The 20,360-nt window shown below is 40.3% G+C and overlaps 1 protein-coding gene and 1 non-coding gene across 2 annotated transcripts; one reads left to right on the top strand and one right to left on the bottom strand.

The window, feature by feature from the left end:
• The first annotated feature begins 384 nt into the window (after nucleotides 1–384).
• On the top strand, nucleotides 385–14,994 carry LOC120728332 (lipopolysaccharide-induced tumor necrosis factor-alpha factor homolog). Its single transcript, XM_040023141.1, has 5 exons — nucleotides 385–9,937; nucleotides 10,222–10,350; nucleotides 12,327–12,518; nucleotides 12,782–12,908; nucleotides 13,058–14,994. The coding sequence occupies exons 1-5, from the start codon at nucleotides 9,646–9,648 to the stop codon at nucleotides 13,164–13,166; spliced, it is 849 nt and encodes a 282-aa protein (XP_039879075.1). The 5' UTR covers nucleotides 385–9,645; the 3' UTR covers nucleotides 13,167–14,994.
• On the bottom strand, nucleotides 10,687–10,780 carry trnai-uau. The gene is made up of 2 exons: nucleotides 10,743–10,780; nucleotides 10,687–10,722 (listed from the first exon to the last, which is right to left on the bottom strand). It is a non-coding gene; the product is annotated as a tRNA-Ile (tRNA).
• Nucleotides 14,995–20,360: the final 5,366 nt, after the last annotated feature.

The raw sequence follows: 20,360 nt of genomic DNA, 5'->3' as shown, positions 1-20,360 counted from the left end.
ATGACTAACCTTATTTTGCAGTTGTTCTCCTCACTGAAGTTTGGTCCGTTTAAAGAATCCTGCCATGCGATTGCATTTGTCCTTAACCATCGGGAACCCGTTAACGTTACGTCACGTTAACTTTTTAAAAAGTTATGATGGAAACTAGCGAGCAAGCTCCCTGCTAACTTCTAACCCCATAAATTCCATAAATTCTGTTTTCATGGATGCATGGATGTTTTACTTAATTGTTACACCTTGTAGAGCAGCCACACTGATCATTTTATTACAGATGAAAGAATTTTAGACAGTTTTTCAACTCTCAGTAATGCTGCAGTGATTGTTTGACTTTGGGACCTGCAGCGGAGTTTGGGCCCAGACATGGCTAATGACGTCAGACTTAAAGAACGGATTGGTTTGAAAATGATTGTCACTAAATTGAAATGTAATCTTATATTTTGAAAATGAATTAATTTAATTTGAAATTGTATTCCATACTTCTTTAAATGTAGCTCTCGAATGCTTTATACCAGTTTTGGTATCGATACAGTTGATACTTGGATCTATCTACCCACCTCTACATTTAATTACCAGAGACATGCACAAAGACTTCTCAAAGGTCTCTTATGTGTTGTTGTTCTCACTGTCTCCTTTTCAAGTCTGCCTTGAGGACACTTTTGCATTTTAGTGCACTCTTGCTTGCAATTGTTTGTAGAAATCTTTCTTTAAGATGGAAAACTTATTGAAAGAGGGTTTTTTTATACACTATCATGGGTCCTCCTACCAAAGTGCACTCGATACCAAAGTAAAAAGCTGCAATAAGCATTAACAGTTTTAGTAACTCTGTGTCAGCTCATAGTTCTGGTTATGTAGCCTGCAGTGTTACCGTTTTCCTGCTGCCAAAAATCTCTCATCGGCCCTGTTTCCAGATGCAGCACACAGCCGTTTTCTGCCAAAAACCTCCAATAAACACACACCCCATCACCAAATGGCAAAGTTAGCAGCTAGCTGGAGAACACTGAGGAGCTACTTTAGCAACAATTAAATATCAACTCCATATTCCATATTTGGCGTACAGTATAAAATCTGATCTGTTTTGTGCTTGTGCATCAGTAGGCAACAGTCTCACTTGAAGAACAGCACTCTTTGTGCTTTATCACACAATCTTTCATATTTCCTCTGCAAACAGTTGCAGTAACATGTTTTTTAAAAAAGCCATTAAGTCAAATGATGGTTGTATTTATTTATAGTAATTGTCTCAAACAGTGTTGCAATTGCACTTTTAATATCTATGGTTTCAACCAGCACTAGTGTCGCCAGCTCTCTCTCTGTCTCTGTGTATATGACCGCAGTGAACCTGTGACAATGGCTCTGTGCCATTTCAGCCACTCTGTGCCCGAGATCCTGAGTTGGACACAAAGCCGGCTTTATCCCTGCTCTCAGTGTTGTATCAGTGCTGCCTGGCTGGATGCATAAGCACCAGAATTAGCAGCCACACACACACACACACACACACACACACACACACTACACACACACGCACACACACACACACACACACACACACACACACACACACACACGCGTACACACATGAGCACTAAAACAATACATTACACTTAGAATGGAAGCAGGGGAAGTTCTTTGTGCTCACACGTGAGCATGTGTGGGAATAACACCAGAGCCCTGACCGCCAGGGGAAGAGACAGACATGGACATGTGCTGTTTCAGTTCCGGTGTTCTGCGGTTGTAGTTGGAGAAAAAAACATGAAGTAACATGATGTACAATCTGTCCATGCAAGCGGACGCCACACCTCAACGTGCCAGCTTTACAACAGGGCTGTGTATTAAAGTGTTCCTTTCAGTTTCTTTCTTTCTTTTTCACTTCCCTAGAAATCACCTCCACTGTCATTCCTTGCATGTGGTGGACACTCATTCTTCTTTGACTCCTTCACAGACGGGCAGAGACCAATAAATGTGGAGGGAGACATTTTGAAGACACAAGAGAATGGAAACAAGTCATAAACCTCATTTAAAAGGTGAATTAGCCAGTTGTTACGCTGCAGGATATCGCAGCAGGAAGGTTTTCACACTTAAAAGAGTGAATGTCACTTGTAACCTGCAGTGCCACACATCTGTTTCGCGGTTGTGTGAAACATACAACTTGAATTTGAGCTTTTCCAATATGATTTTCTGTTACAGTACTTGCTCAATGACTCTGCAGTGCTTTTATTTTATCTTGACTGTGAGGGAGCTCTGTGGTGACAGCAGGGGTTCGATTAGATCAGATGAAACTTTAATGATTTCTCTGGTGAATCAGGCCATTGCAACAAGCCAACACAGACAGCATACATCAAAGTTAAAGAGGGTGCAAACAGAGAGACAGCAAATCAGGTATATATACATACAGACTGGAGTAATATCACCAGCAATTACATGTTTATATATATGTAGCAAGACTTGTCACATAACAGCAGTAAAATGAGAATAAATGCATTATTAAGAGTCCTTTTTTTTATTTCTACAAAATTAATTCCTAAAACATTTTTGAAAACTTGCCGTAAGACCAGACCCAAGCTGGTCTTACGGCAGTGCTCCTCTGCCTCATTTAAAGCTGTCAGAAGTTCAGAAATAATGAATGATGAAACATATTTACATCAGAGTTATTCACTCACGATGCATCATTATTATTTCCGCTAAGGAGCTGAGAAAACCTGAGCTGATTGGCTAGTTTATCTCAAAACCTTTGCTAATCAGCTAATAATAGTTGCGTGCGGCTTAAGGGCTGTCCACATTTAAAATGCGTTACCTGTGGCCCCGCCTCTTTTTCAGGTAGTTGCCTTAATTATTTGCTTCAAAGTTAATGCTAGCTTAATTTGGTTTAGCTTAACTGTTATTTTATTTGTCATTGTTGTGAGTTTCATTGACACTGCATATTTTGTAGCCACCATAACGATGCTAGCCTAGTCTAGATAAAAGCAGCATGTTTCAAAATGTGCAACTTTTACTTCACTTTAATTTTTAAGCAAATGCTTTCTGTTTCAAGTCTGCATTGCAATTTCAATTACGAGTGGTTGCGAGAGGTTGCAGTCTTAGATTCCAGCTATGGGTGAACATGGCAACAAGCTAGCAACCAAAGTAGTCACAAGGAGGTTTTTGGTACAGCTTTGTGACCAATTTCACCAAGCTAGCAACTTCTTGTAACCACTTGCCAACCAGCTTTTCCCCTAACGACTGGTGGTTCCCAGCCTGTGTGACCAGGGCCTTGGCTAGCAAATAGTACCCTGAAAATTGCTAATGTGCAATTTTTAAGAGAGGGTCCAGCTATTGTTTCCAGAATGTTTTTAAAGGGCCACAGCGGGCATAGGGGGTACAATGAAGTATAAGATGTGATGCCAAAGTCGTGGTAAAATATGGCCCATAATCAAATTTCAGAGTGGGCCAGTGCCTCCCTAGCTCCCCCCTTTAGCCCTGCCCCTGTTACCAAAACACTAGATCAATTAAACTGTTGATTTGGTGACTGTGCTAAATAGCAAGATCACCAAATTATTCAAGGTTTATCTTCAGGAGAACACATTAAATTTGAAGTTTAATTTCATGGTAAATGTGGAACTCATCATGGATCTAGAGAAAAGCTAAGCGAATATATTCCACTAAGGCTAACCAACCAATAGACCGACACTGTCACTCCTCATATCATATAATCCAGCCTTATCCTTTCAGATACACCAGATGAACAGATCCCACAAAATACTTCTTACTCTTTTTTATCTTTCTTACTGCAACCAAGTGGAAGCATCTACTTAGAACTGTTGAATGTTCATGTTCATTGCACATCTCAAATCCAACATGTCAGCCATGCTTTCATGTTAAAATGAGATATTTGTCTTGTTTAACAGCGTCTGCGGGCCATTTGCACACAACTGACTGCAGATGTGTAGACAAGTCAATCCATCTCGGGGTGGGGGGGGGACCTCTGAGGGCGGGACAGCGTGGTAACCAAAGCTTGTGATTTGTTACAGAGATTTATCGTCGCTGTTATATGTTCGAGCTATAACAATGAGGTGCTGCATGGTTTTAATCTCTGAACATCACTGCTGAGGGATGCCGCACATAGATTTGGAGAGATGCCTTGTTACGCAACCCTCTCGTTCCACCAGACGATTTACAGCGGCACTATGAGTGTGAGCATAAGTTGCGTGTCTGTGATATAGTGTCTTCGATGCAGAACAGGATCCATCCTCGCTCGCCTGTCGCTGCAGCCGCAGACATCGTTTTTCACATCAGACCTGCATGGCTGGCAGCGTGCCTGACACCCTCTCTCATGCCCTCCTTTCTCTCTGTCTCTCTCTCTCTGTCTTTCCTCCCTCATTTTCACCCTCCTCTCACATCCCTTTATATTTCTCTCCTCCCTCACTTACTTTACACAAACACACCGCACCTCCTTCATCTGAGTGTTGCAGAGATCTCGCCTGTCTGCCACCAACCTCCCTAAAAAAAAAGGTGGGGGCTGGTGGGTGACTGATGGCCCATTTTTGTGACATCATTGCTGCCACTCGCCTTCAGTCAGCATGCTCAAGACCGTGATGAGAACCAACTGCTGTGACCGTGAGAGCATGTGTATTCAAATTCTCTTCCCATTAGTCAGTGTGAGAGTCCAGCTGCGAGCTGCTGCACAGGAAACGGTTCTTAGCATGGTTTTTCATTCAGACAAAGAGAAGAGGAACATCCGCACATTGACTCGCTCCTGCTATAATATGAAATGATGGCAAATAGTTTCTGGGTCTTTTTTTTTCTAGGAAGCTTTGTTTTGGTCTTCATAAGTACAGAAACACACACACACACACACACACACACTAATCCAGGCATGATGCAACCCTCTAAGCAACTCTACGTCATCCTCAGTGACGTCCTCTGGGAGGGAGCAGGCCAGTCCATCACACTGAATACTAAAGGATAAAGTGTTTGCTACAATAATCTCCATTACAATATTGTATTGTAATATGTATATATACATATATACAGTATATATACATATATACTGTATATATGTATATATACTGTCCTGTTTAACTGCTTTGAACTACCACAGTGTTATTATAGTGATAGTTTAAGTTGATTTATGGGCCACCTCTGTCTGTCTGTTATGCAACAGTCCTCTGCCAGGCCGGTAATTATAGAGGACTGTTCTAGCACTATGGAAAGTGTTACTCTGGTTTTTCTTGCTAATGTCTGTGTTGAGCCTTTTACTAATTATAGTGTTCTTTACTATACTCTTGCTGCTTTGAAACATTTAAGCCATGCTACTTTGGAAATAAATACCTGCCGCTTACTCTGTAGCTGTCGTGATTGTCCTTTTGTCAAACTGAATCTTTGTTTGTTTGTTTGTTTTTTAGATTTGCAGTAATCCATTTTTATTTGGACACTTGGGGGCAGGATAACAAGCTGATCAGTGCACAAAGCTAATGCATTACTAGCACTGATCAGCTGCCTGCATTGGAAAACCTGTCAGTCAATATGGTGGTGGCTCTAATCTCAAGGATGATTTCTTACAATATATATAGAAGAAGGGAAAGTGTCTGTAGTGGACAAAATGGGTTTTTTTTCTTGTTTTTTTTTAAACAAAAAATATCCTTTGTATTGCTGTAACCTGATTTAACATGGCAGACTGATTTCCTTTTGGAGCCAGCTTCCTGTGGGACCTTGAGGAACTGCAGTTCCTAGAGGAACTCGTGTTGGCTTCATCGTTAAGCTCCAAAGGTTGCCCCTGGGTTTCTACTGATTAGCTATTGACAAATCGTGACAAGCCTCTGCTCCATAGTAATGCATTAGAGCGGAGACAGTGTGAGAGTTAAAATGGAAAGAGAGTGCAAAGAGCAGGCCATTCTGACTGATACCAGGCAAGCCATGAACATTTGTTGAAACAGAAAGTTGGAGTAGCAAAGATGAGAATCTGGAAATTAGTTTGGCATGAAAGTCACTCATTTTTAGGTCTATTTTTGGTCTCCAGTTTTGAGAAAATTATTTCGCTTTTTAGCACCTAAATGGTCCGCTGTGACCAATAGCTAGCTGCTCATGTTTAAGACCTGGCAGGAGATGCTTTCATCTCCAGATAATACCCGAAAGACCTACTTTGAAGCATTTAGGGTCCAATTATTTAACATTTGCGCTTTGACTGCAACACGACTGTCAAGTGACACACGAGGAGTTTTGGTTGTTGTATAATGAAGCTCATTAACCATCAATGAGTCTGTGTATCCTTCTCTGGGTGACTAATACCCTGACAGGTGGTGCTCACACACGCTTTACTGTTACTTGATCTGTGTGTATCTCCCTTACACACACATGCACACACAGAGCAAAAAGTCAATTGAGAAGGTAGGTAAGTGCATGTGTGTAAAGTGGATAAAAGGTAAGTCTGACCAAATGAAAGAAGAAAAAGGAAACACTGTTCATAAAGGTCCTGTGAAATGAAAGAGGAGGTGGAGGGATGGATATATAGAGGCTTGCAAGTGCCGAACCAGTGACGTCAAGCTGTAAACTAAAGACTTAATCCTCTGTGAGCCTGACCAGCTCCTTGTTTTATCCTGACATCTAGTGGTCAAATCATAGAACAACAGTCAGCCATTCATAGGATGAGCTCCATCATTTGGTAAGTAATATAATGTATTGTTGTGTGTTGCTGTTTATTCAGGCAAAGCCTGGTGACCCAAATAGCTTCCCGAGTGTCAACTAAGAAAAACAAATAAAATGATGACGCCTTATCCCACCGCAAAGCGGGAAGTAAAAATGAGATCATGGAGAAGGTTTATGAGAAAACCCTTTATGGCTTTAACCTTTTAACCTTACTAGAGTGTTTACATGGAGTGATTCGGTGGGTGGAGCATAGGTCAGCCATCATCCTCTCTGTTGTTGTTATAAACTAGCTCCAGGCTTTGCTCATGCTACAGTTGCTCTCTACTGTACCGTCATATGGAGCCAAGTACCACATTACACAGTTCAATGAGAGCTTATTTTTAGATCACTGTTTATGTAAAAATTGTGATCGTGACCTTTGAACTTTCATCACCTTGACACATAAGAATGGCAGCTGGAAAAAAAAATCTATGTGCGCTACTACAAACAATACCTGTAATCTTGATGTTTATGTCCACATTGAGACCTGAGCTTCTTAACAATGTCTCCGTCCTCTCATCCGCAAACCAGTCATGACACATGGCTGCCACTCCCCGAGCCTGGTTCTGCTGGAGGCTTCTTCCTGTTAAAAGGGAGTTTTTCGTTCCCACTGTCATTTGACTGCCGGAGATTTCTCTGTATTATTGTAGAGTCTTTACCTTACAATATAAACCATCTTGAGATGACTGCTGCTGTGATTGGTTCAATATAAATAGTGTTGAATTGTACTGGAAATCAAATTTTCAGGTCATTTTATAAAATGACCTGTTGCCTTAAAGCTGCACTGATTGAATACTTTTATAATAAAAATGTGATTTATATGACATGAATGTTTCAAATTTCAAATTCAAATGTTTCTTTCAGATTTTGATGATGACCAAATCTAAGCTAAAAGGAGATTGAATAACGGACTTCCATGGTAGGGAATGGCAACTTCAAATGAATGCTTGTGTTTATCTGTCCTGCGTCAAAGTCAAACTCAGCTGGCAGATGCTGTACATGAGCTGATGGCTCAGCTGCCACCCTTCTATGCATCAACACGGCAAATCAAGCCTGCCAATGTTTGCTGTGCATCTGCAAGCTGCTTTGCAACCCACCTCCACCCCAGCTTCTCCTTTTTCATGCTTTTCATAAGACTTGTATTGCGGCAGTTGAGTAATTTCATGACACAGTTAAGTGGTGCAGATTCAAAACACACACAAAAGCATTTGCTTATGTATGTTTGTTGCCTGAATAGCATCAAAAACGTTAGATAGCGTAGGTTAGATCACTAGAAATTATAGGTGTTCTGCTGCCGTATTGCTAGCTGACAGCCAAGGAGCTGGTGTACTTTATTACATACCTAATGTAATAAAGTACACCAGCTCATAATGAGTTCCTGCTCGAACTGGGCTTCATCATTTGTTTACAGCACAACAGGACTCCAGAGCTAGTCAGAAGGATGTTAACTATCAATGGCCAGTGGAAGCCTATATTTACTTAGAATAGTATCATAAAATGATGTAATTCAGCCCTTTTATTGGGTTGTAAATTCTGTTTCACTGTCACATTTACATTTTGGTAACAGCATGAAGCCCGAGAGAGGAGGATAGAGAGGGTGAGAAGGAGAGAGAGCAGGATGAAGATAGCAAAAGTAGCAAAAGCTCAAAAAGAAACCGATAAGAACAGACATGCAGTCAAAGATCTGACATTGTGATATCCTGTGCTGATTCTATACACTAAGGGAGAGGTTGTATGAATTTCAAATTTTAATGCAAAAGCACCTCTATTACCAGTTTGCTTTCTGTGCACGTATATGGAGTGTGAGTGTTTTTGTGTTTGCTTGTTTATTGTTTTTTATGTCAGTACTGAATTGTGCTATTTTCGTGGCTTACAGAAAAATGAAACTGAAAAATGTTGTGCATGTTTCTCGTCTTATCTGCTTTACTGCAAAACAACTGAGCCTTTGTCACAGGCTTGATAACTGAACTATCCACCAGATTATAGCTGCTGCTATGTTGAGATGATGTACAGGGTCCTTCCTGTTAAAAGGCAGTTTTTCCTTCCCACTGTCGCCAAATGCTTGCTCATAGGAGAGCTTTTGATTGTTGGAGTTTTCTCTGTATTATTGTAGAGTCTTTACCTTACAATATTTAAAGTTCCTTGGGTGTTTTAGCACTATAAAAACCAGAATTGAATTAAAAGAACTCTTAAATTGCCACACACAGGTCTGTTATAATGCGTTTTGTATGTGATAACAGAAGCAAATCTTTTAATGAGATTATTTTCATATTTACTTCAGTAAAATTATGAAAAGTAAACTTTATTTACATTTATTCAAAGAAAGCCTAAAGTTTAAAATAAACACATATTAAAGCACTCTGGGGATGCAGCAAATGGAACCCTGACTTTTGGGGCAGGTAAATATACCTTCCAACTTCAGTGCATTGCATTTAAACGCTTAGTTTTCCAGTAATGTGGAGGAACAGTGCTTAGCTGGAATAGTTCCAGCAAGCCATTGCTTTTAGCCTCTGTTTCCATCTTCTAACATCTCTTATGATCACACTTTTCCTTTCAGCATATGGCCTGCACATGCTCCAAGCTAGTGGCATTTGCATGGATTACGGACGTTTGGATCCTCATTTGTTTGTGCACACTGTTTACTTCATTTCAGCGGAGCTATCAGCCATGCTGACGTTTGTGCAAAGCTGCTATGAGCCCTCTGAGGTGAGAATGGACAGATGATGAAAATATTTCCATCTGATGAGTCTCTTTTTTTTTTAAAGATTCAGAAGGTGGACTAATTCTTTTTACAGAAGAAATGTTTGTCTTCAAGCAGCTCTCCCCAATCTCTGAGAAAAATCAGAAGGGGAAGTCTGGAACCTAACCTTGCCACAGGCTGGCTTGAATTTGGATTAGGATCGTGGGTTTGAGCTGCGTTCTCTGTGGATTTTCTTTTGTTTTTACACCTCCATCGGTTTGAGGACTATATATTCAGATCTCTGTCCCAGGATGGAGAATCGAATCCTGGACATGGTGTCTGATCAGAATTTAGAGGAGCTTCCAAACATGGAGCCAGACGCAGGCGAGATGCAAAAGCCAGAGGAGGAGCAGCAGGACGAAGCTGACCCTGATCCCCAACCTGAATCTAGCCAGGAGACAATGGAGACGAGAAGCGGCCCTCCACCGCTGGCTGTCATTGAGTTCCGCATCCAGCAGCTTCAGAACCGCCGTTTCCTCCTGCAGAAGATGAGGGAATTTACCAAAAAGTCAGAGCAAAAGATGGACAGCGCTCCAAAGCAAAGTGAGTCAGATTAAAAAAACCCGACAGTTGGTGGTTGTTCCTATAAACCATTGTTAGGGTGCATGTTGACATATATTCATCAGCAGTTGACTTAAACAGCAACTTTACTTCATACACAAAATGCTAAGAATCTAAAACTAGTGTGGCTGTAACTTACAGCCGATTCTGTGACTTGTGTTAGCTCATAAAACAAGCAATCTAATGCAGTAATCACTGAGTTAATGGACCAAGCAGCTTACTGTGCATCAGTTTAACCTTTGGGGCACTTTGTGTGATGTCATCAGCAAACATCGAGGATGACGATGACAGCGAAGACGAGCTGGAGACCATTCAGAAAGAGCTGAATGTGCTGCTGCTTAAAAAGGAGGAGCTGTCGAAAGAGGAAGAGACTGCCACACCCACAGAAAACGAAGGTACGCTTAATTTCCACACTTTCTCATCTCACCTTTTTTGTTTTTGTTTTTTATTTAAAGCACCCTGAAATCAAATTTGAATATTAATGATCAAGAAACTGACACCACAGCCTGTTGCTTGTCATTGTTGCCACTTTCAGTCATTATGCAAATGTACTGTTTATAAGGCTGGGAAACGTTTTCTCACTTGGTTGACTGACGAAACGTCCCTCCCAGTGAAAACATTCGTTCCAGATGAACAGAATCAACTTTTTTGGGAGGCGGCCTTCAGCAATTTTTTTTAAATCCAATGTTATTTGCACAAAATCACAACAACCTTTGCCTGTCATAAGTTTGTGCTCCAGGTGAGGCTCGAACTCACAACCTCAGCATCACTCTGCAGGTTACTGTCTTATAAGTACCGCGCGCTGACCGATTGCGCCACTGGAGCCCCTGTAAGCTTTTCTTGAGGTATAGACTTGATGGCTTTCTGAAGGTCTTTCAACGCTTTTCTTTGGACATTGGCTGCTTTTTCATTCATTTTTAGCCCAGTCCTTTTATTTGACCATTTCTATAAGAAAGAAGTCACTTAATACTAACACATCAAACATTCAAGTATAAAAAGACACCTAACTATAACAGACAACTTAGTACAGAACCAATTCAAAACAGGATCTTTAGGGACTTTGTTACTAGTACATAAGTCATTCCTATTACTTTACTTGAATCTGCAGAAAATAACAAAAAGCTTGGGCTATCTCTTTTGGTGTGCAGTGTGCATTTAAAAGATTTGAAACAACTGGAGATGTCTTCGACAAAAGAAGATGTGGCATGGGTAAAAACTATCCACAGGAAATGAACGGTAACTGGAAGAAACAGAAAAGAATTTGAGCCTGAGAGATAGATTTGACCCTTCACTTGATCAGAAAAAGAAGAGAAACAGGGAGAAAAGGCTGAGATATGGCAAACTACACAAGGACTGGACTGGAAATGAAAGCTATTGGGTGTTTTGGAGTGATGAATCTTTGAAGTCATCATAAATATTATTGAAGCAGCTTAGGATCATCTTGACAGAAAACAGAACAAAGAAGAGCTTTGAATTTCCTTCAAGAAACCTGGAGAACTATTCCTGAAGACTACTTAAAAAAAATGAAATGAAAGCTGCTTAGAAGAAGGCTGTGCTGAAGAATAAAGGCACTCATACCAAAGACTGACTTTCAAGCTCATTAAAATGAGCTCGCCATACTCTGTTTTTGCCTCATATGCATGGTTATTTGCATGTTTCAGTAAATCATTGCTTTAATTTCCCATTTTCCTTGCAAAATATAAAGAAATGAGTGGTGGCTCAAGACTTTTGCACAGTATATTCAGAATTCCTTACATATTTATATCTTCAAAATTGGGTAACTCACAGGAAGCGAGAGGCACACGGATGTATAATGAGTACTGAAAACCACAGATGAAAAATGTTGGATTAAACTGTCCCTTTAGAAACGACTGCCCCTCCCCAAGCCTGGTTTTGCTGGACGTTTCTTCCTCTTAAAAGGGAGTTTTTTCTTCCCACTTTCATCAAAGTTCCTGCTCATAGAGGGTCATATGATTATTTTGTTTGTGTTATTTTAGGATCTTTACCTTACAATGTAAAGCGACTTGAGGCATATAAACAAAACTAAATTGAATGGATTTGAAAGTATGAAAACTTTCATACTGTTACCAGTTTATGAAGAAAATTATATTCTTTTCCCTTTTTGTGTCCGTCTGTGTTTAATATATAATGATACACTGTCAGATTTTCATGTTAAACATATTAAAATAATCAGTGAAAGTGATGTAAAGGTAATCTGAAATGGAGATAATGGCATTTTAGGGGAGGGGCTTCATAGAGTAATGCGTTCATGGCTGAAGTGAAATAGACAGAATGAGATTTTCTTTTAAACATGGCCCATTTAAAGCTAAAGTTTGAACTGCTTTTGTTTTATTCTTTTTTAATCACCAAGTTCATCAAGCAGACCCCAGTTTTTATAAAAATGAAACACCCTGGGGAGGGATCTACATGCTGCCGCCTGCAGAGGTGACCCAGGAGGAGAGCATAGAACCCGAAGACCCCGAAGACCCTGAAGAACCTGTAGAACCTGTAGAAACTGAACCTGAAATACCAATAGAAACACCAGAAGATGACATCGCTCCAGGTGTGTTACACTTTTCCTCTACGACACAAACTAGTGTTTATATATGTCGACACCTGGTTCCCTCTTTCTTTGAATATTGTGTAACTTTTTGGACAGATATTGCTGCAATGAAATATTTCCTTGTATACTGAATGCATCTGTGTACTAGCTGTACTGTATGAACACGCCGACACCTGCATTTGAATAAAACCAGGGGGCTGTTTTTGGTTTTTAGTTAAGCTCATTCCAGTTTTTCTCTCTTTTTGTCTCTTTCCCCGGCAAAGTTGAAACTCTGTGCAGAGACTCCGGGCTCACCCAGTGTCCGACCTGCAAAGAGCTCATCATCACACAAACCCAAAGGAAAGTGGGCGAGACAACTTGGTTAGCGTGCTGCTTGTGCTCCATGTTAGGGTACGTCTTCTACCTGACCAGGATGATGTCAAAAAATTCATTCGTTAAGAACGCATGCACATGATACAAGGCACACTGTAGCACTAACTAATAGCACCAAAAACAGTCGCCTCAGATTGATCTGTGACCTTTCCTTCTCTTTCTAACAGCTGTGTTGGCGGCTGCTGTATAATCCCTTTCTGCATGAAAAACTTCAAGGACGTTCTTCACCAGTGTCCACACTGTCAGTCCACAATACACACCTTCAAGCCATTCTGACAACAAGATTACTGGAGTAACAACAATACAATCCTCACTTCCTGCACTTGAGAGACCTTTCCTGCGTCTTGGAGCTGCTTGGGTCCAAACAGCCTTTGCTGCCCTGCAGTATTGCTGTCAAACTTTGACCTGCGAGCTGGAATAATATGGGACTGTGCACAACACCTGGAGAACTTTAGAACTTTTTTTTGGCATTGATGCTACATCTGTACTGTCCAAAGGCTCAGGATAGCAGAGCTGCTGTAAATAGTTCCTCTCCCTCTGAAAATCTGCTCATAATTCAGTGAGATATAGCTAAAGGAAATATGTGTTTGTTATCTGCTTATTCTATCTTCCAGTAAGCAGATGCAAATAGTGGTATTCAAATATTACTCCCTTCAACAGTTTGACTGCTTCATGTTTGTTCCTCTTAGCCAGAAATAACTTTGAGCAAACTCAAATCTAGGATCAAGATCTTCATGCTGCTATTTTTCGATCAATTATCTGACCGGTTTCCTTGATGAAGTGTATTTATTGTACATACAGTTCTGTACAGATGCGAATGATTCACGCAGTGCCACAACAGCTTCACAAAATGCTGTTTGCTATGAGATAATCACTCTAACTCAGTGACTGAATGATCTCCTATTACACCAGGCACTTGGTGATAGTAGGGAGGAAGAACTCTCTTTTATTGTGAAAAAGTATTTTCTCTGATTTCTTTTCTTTTTTTCACATATTTGTCACACAAGTAAATTTTAATAGTAGTCAAAAATAACCAGAATAATTACAAAATGCAAATTTTTTATGATTTCATTCAAAAAGGGAAAAGGGCTAACCCAACCAGGCTGGCACAATGTGAAAAACTGATTGCCCCCCAGTTTTTAAATCATAAATTAACTACATTTTTAGCTGATTTCAGTTTGTCTAGCTACACTGGAGGGCAGCACGGTGGCTGCCCTATGACAGCTGGGATAGGCTCCAGCACCCCCCGCGACCCTGAAAAGGATAAGCAAAAGCGAATGGATGGATGGATCGCTACACTGGATCACCACTGGAAAAGTGGTGAACCTTCCAAGGAGGTTCATGATTGAACCATAAGAAAGAGACTGAGCAAAAATGGAATCCACTGCTGAGCAAAACGGGGGAAAAAAGGCTTCATCAAACGTTTTGATGATCCCCAAGACTTTTGATGAAAAATTCTCTGGCTTGATGAGACAGAAGATTGGAGTCCCATTACATCTGACGCAAAACCATCACGGCATTTCATAAAACACCAAACCAACAGTCAAACACGGAGGTGTTATGTGATGGTCTGGGGCTGCTTTGCTGCTTTGGGACCTGGATGACTTGCTGTAAGTGACGGAACCATGAATTCTGCTCCCAGGAGAATATCCCTCCATTAGTTTGTGCCCTGAAGCCTAAGCAGACTTGGTTTATGCAGCAGGACAATCGTAAATAAACCAGTAAGTCCTCCTCTGAATGGCTCCAATTACTAGTAAGGACTCAAATCCAACTGACAGACTTTGTACAGATCATAAAGAGGACATTAATGTTCAAAAATGTTCAAATATGGCTGAATAACAACAACTGTTCAAAGAAGAGTGGGCCAAAATTCCTCCACAGCGATGTGAAAGATTCATTACTAGTGATTACAAACGCTTTACTGCAGTTCTTGGTGCCAAGGGTGGCACAACCAGTCATTAGGTTTAGAGGTAATACTTTTTCACACAGGGCCAGGAAGGTTTGGATAACTTTTTCTACCTTAATAAATTAAATAATCTTCTAAAAACTGAACTTTCTATTTAGTTGGGTTATCTTCCTTGAATATTAAAATCTGTTTTTATGATCTGGAGCATGAAGTGTGAGAAATATACAAAAATAATAATATCAGGAAGTAAAAATACTTTTTATTGACGACACTATATACAATACTGTATATTGATGAAGCTGACCATCCGTGTGCGTGTTCATAATTGTTACTCTTGATGCAAACAAATGCACTTTGAAATCATCCACTTTGATACACCTGTTCAACTGCTTGTTAAGATATAGGAGATTTAATCGGCCAATCACATTGCAGAAACCCAATTCATTTAGCCCAGGGGTCGGCAACCCCGGGCACGCAAAGGGTTAACTGATGGCACGACCATATGTGCCCGATGATTTTTTTTTTTTTTTAAATTTCTGTAACAGTATAAACAATGAAAGGTGGAGGATTGACCAGGTGCTGGCAGATGTGTAAAAATGACTCAGTTGTTTGGTGGTGGCTATGGCGGAGCTTCCACAGAGGCCAGCAGGTGGATGAGGGAAAGGGGAGGCAGGAGGAGGAGTATCAGGTGAACTAAACTTCAGGTAAGAAGTTATGACCTGCAGTCTATCTGGGTCAGATATAAACCAAGTTTAGGTGTATAACTTGTACTGCGTACTAGCTAGCATGATGGAGTTTATATGCAGCTGGGTGGGTGCTTTGATGTTACTGATAGTGAACTTTATTTTATTCATAAGGTTAGTTAGTAGAGTTGCCAACCACCCCTTAAAAAACGGAATCGTCTCGTATTCAGAGAAAATATTACGCGTTTCGTATTTAGGTGAAAAGAAACACAGTTTGTCCCGGACTTCAGCTACAATGAAAAAGACACAAAGCTGGAGTTATTCTGTGTCTTTGCTGCACAGCTGCCTCTTCTTCTCTCATCCTCTCACCCTCCCTCTCCTGTTTCTACTTCAATCATGAAACTGATCCATGATCAGCTGATCGGCTTTTCTCTCGTGTTTATTTATCACCCACTTTGCGCCAGAAAGAGGAAACCAGCGGATGTCGCGTAAACAACAGCAGCACGTTTAAGCTTGATCAGCTGTTGTTAGAATTTATTTAATATTAATTTCTAGTATCAGCTGATGTTTGCTGGAGCCACAGCTGTAAAGCTGCTGGTCATGATATCGGTTTGTTTATGTGATGAGAGGGAAACATGAAGATGAAACCAGGAGATGTCCTTACTGAATCATCAGAGCTGTGATGGAGAAACAGGTTTACCTTTTAGTTAACATGAATGAGTTGAAGGGAAGTTATGAACTGTTTCTGAGAGACAAATAACACCAGGATCCTTTTTTAGGTAGCTGACAGCTGGTAACTGTGCAGGGGCGGGTCTAGCAAAGTTTTGCCAGGGGGGCAGGTAGGGCATTAACAGGGAAAGGTGGGCACAAGGAAATAATTTCTTATTCTCATTTAAAATGTCTCACTTTTAATAAATAATTATCTGAATCTTACAACCAAAGTTTTTATCTGACGTAAAATGTATAGAAATCATACATATACCAACAAGACAGTACATCACTGTCACAACAGCGTTTGTTTTCATTCAAAGGCTTTATGGCTTTAATACCTGGTCTCTAGTCAAAATGCCCGGGCCGATTTTTTGTCCCAGTCCAGCCCTGGGCACGACACGCAGTGAGTTAATCTGAGAGGGTGCATTAAAAAATAAACGGCCGGGCCAGCGATGCACATCACAAATCACCTCGCATAGACACATTAGTTGTGCCACTTCTTGATGACGCTATCTTAGCTAATAACCCCAACTACCAGATTTAACTTGTAATTGGCTAAAAATAACTCGCCTACCGGTGAGAGGGACGTTGCTAGCTGTCAGTTTTTTCAAGCGATGTTGAAATTTCCACATTCCGACCAGAGGCGGAGCCAGACATTTGAAACACCCGGGGCTTAGCCCTAAAGGGTAGTATGCATGTGGGATTTTTTTTTTTTTTGGGGGGGGGGGGTTTAGAAATGACTGAAAGATTAATAGGCTCTGTTTTGAGTTTTGTTCAAAAAAGAATGACTTCATATAGGGAAAAATATATATCACATGTGCAGGACACCTTAAACTAGTTTTTTAATTAAGCAGTGAGGCAGAACAAAGTCGGGGCTGTATCAAGACACGAGGACTAAACCCCAATTCAACCAGACCCAGAACTGATCCGGAATTAAAACAGGACTACAACAGTTCAAAATCAGGACTACTTAGGATTTAACCAAGACAGAACCAGAATCAGAACTAGCACTAAAAATCATCATAGACCTGCACTACACTTATTTTTTAATTCTACCAAAGTACAATATTTAGACTGGGAAAAGTTTATATAATTATTTAGCCTTGTTGTGCAAACAAGCCTGCAAAACTTAATAAATATAGAATTTGAAAAATAACAAATCTAAAAAGAAACACTAGGTACGAGATACATGAGGACCTGTGATACGGTGATACTTTTGGTAAACAACCATTTGACTAACATGTGTGTCTCACCTGCTCTTGTTCCATCTCTGTTCTGTCCCCATTCTCCATCTCCCTCTCTGTCTCTCTCCTCTCTGCTCCTCTCTGTTCCTCTCTCTCCCTCTTTGTGCTGACAATCATCAAATATACAGTTGAAACCAGATATTTACACACTCTTCAGATCAAAACACAAACACTTTTTTAATTGTAACATCAAATCAGACTAAATGTTTATTTTTTTAGATTGATAAATATAAAAAACATATTTGTTAACTTTAAGAGTAAAGAGAGAAACTATCTGTATTTCTTAATTGCAAATGGCACCAAATTGTATTCAAACTGAGCCACAGTTATGGAGCTCCACAGTTGTCTTCCTGTTGTTTTGGTTGACATCTCTTGATGTTCCCATGTCACAGAAACAGGCTCTGTGTTTTGCCTTATATGCATCCACAGCTGTGCCACCAATTTACTCACATGGACTCTACGAACCTATCAGAAGCTTCTTCAGCTCAGAATGGAATCGTCTGGAGTTTTCTTATTAATTAACAAACTTAGTGTACATGTACTCCTAAATTTGATCAAAGTGATAAAAATAGACAGATCTGTCTCTCTTTATTCTGACATTTAACTAATTCAAAATATATTTCAATATTTATCTAAAACAAAAGTTTACTCTAAATTGATGTTGTACAGTAAAAATGTTTTGTGTTTTCTCCCTAAAGTGTATGTAAATATCTGGTTTAAACTGTGGATATCCTGCTGTGTACTGAAATCCCTCTTGTTTTGCATAGAAATATACTGAACAACATACAAAGCATAATATATAAAATAACATTTACCTGAGTTTTTTCTTCGAAAGAACCCTCTAATGTCCATTCTTATATTTCAGTACATTACTGAAACCGATTTAGTCGGGGAGGGTAAGAACTGAAAATATAAAATAAACACACGTAAGCTAAGACTCTAAAAAAATAGCATTTGTTCGGCTTTTCATTCTGCCATTTGTTGATTCACTTGAAGAGCAAGTAACGTAATATTGGTCAAGTGATCAGTTTGATATCAATCTTTCGTGATGCACCGTCATATTTACATTATTTGTACAGTACGAATGATTTGCTTTGCTACCTGGTCAAACTTAAGCTCTCCTTAGTATGGCTGGCTCCGTTTCTCCAACAGCGCACTCACAGGCAGCAGCTGCCCCGCCCCCTCGCTCAGTCGCTTAGTGCCTGAGCTCGGATCATACCAATATCAAGGGGGATTCACGCACAGTCGTAAATTCCCACAGTGTGCACTATGTGCTTCGAATATTGTGTGTACTTTTTGTTTTATACAGTTGTCAGCCAGGCATCTAACTATGAAAAAATTACACTCCGAAAAAGACCCCGGGCTTCTGACAAAACAACCCGGGCTTAAGCCCAGTAAGCCACCCCCACGCTCCGCCCCTGATTCCGACACTTCAAAAGTTTCAGGAGCTGTCCGCTCAGCGCAGCATCAGCACCACGGAAATACACGGATACATCTGTAGACTCGAGACAGAATGCATTTTCGGGACTTTCAGATGTATGGACCAATGTTTTATTTTCTGATCAATCCAGAAAGCTTTAATGAGCAGCTGGGTTTGTCTCGCATTAACTGGCTGGACACAGAGGACATCGAAATGCAGCTGATTGAACTGAAAAGCTCGAGTCTGTGGGGGTCAAAGTTTGCAGAACTACAGAAGCAGCTGGTGCATAGCTGTGCGTGTTCATGGAGCTTGTATTTTCACCTGATGGACATCACTACCTGACAAGTTTAACTGTCTTCAGAACACTGCAGAGGCCTTATTGACAGTGGTTGGCTCTACATGTCTGTGTGAGCAGATTTTCTCTCACATGAGTGTCCTCAGGTAGCCGTCTGAATGCTGGACACTCGGAGACTTGTGTCTCTGAGTGGGAGACCAGAGATCAGAGTGTATTAACAAACATGCCATATTGGCTCAGTTTATTTTTCTTATCATTGTTGTGAGGAAACCATAAATAGCATTTGCATTTTCTGTTGTACAGTTCATTTGCTGTTATGGATAAAAAGTGTCTTTTGTTTGTTTGTTTCAAAATAGCTGATAACTATTCGCTGATAACTGCCAACATCTGCGAACAAATATAATTATATAAAGTTCTATATAGTGTGTAACTGTTAATATAGAGCGTTATTGCTAATGAAATCATATGGCACATTGACTTCTGAGGAAAGTTTAGATGGCACTCATCATCAGAAAGGTTGCCGACCCCTGATTTAGCCAAACAGACATTTGGGGGGGGGGAAAAAAACTGCTGAAGTTTAACCTGAGCACCAGAATGAGTTAGTAAGGTAAATGAGTGTGACGTAGTTGTTGGTGCCAGACAGGCTGATCTGAGTATCTGACAAACTGCTGACGAGCTGGGATTTTCCCCACACAACCATCATTAGTGTTCACAGACAAAATATTTTTCAGTACAGAGAAAATATCCATTGAGCGTCATTTCTCTGGGTAAAATGCAATGACGTCATTTAAATGTCACAAAGCTCAAACAGGCTCTGTAAACATGACAGAGGTTACTGTCCTCAAACGGCCTTCACAGGCAGCAGATCTCAGTCCAACAGACCATCTTTGGGATGTGATGTAGAGTCAAATAGTTCAGATAATGTCGACAAATCTCAATATGGACCAAAAGGTTTTCACAGTACACCAAATCTTTATTGACACATAAAAGCATACAGTACTTATATACATCTTTTTGAGTATTTACAAAATAGAGAGCCCATGGATGTTACACATGTATAAAAATATGCATTACATCTATATAAATATGTACACAATGTGCAAAACATATGGCGTTACAAACAACAAGAGGCATGGCATGGGAGGCGGCGATAAAGAGAGGGGACTGGAACTACTAACAATGCGAAGCCTTAGTTTTTAACCTTTCAGCGT

Source organism: Simochromis diagramma, unplaced genomic scaffold (assembly GCF_900408965.1).
Source record: "Simochromis diagramma unplaced genomic scaffold, fSimDia1.1 OVJJ01000208.1, whole genome shotgun sequence".
NCBI lineage: Eukaryota > Metazoa > Chordata > Actinopteri > Cichliformes > Cichlidae > Simochromis > Simochromis diagramma.
The sequence above is the reverse complement of the archived record's forward strand: the minus strand, read 5'-3'. Positions and strand labels throughout refer to the sequence as shown.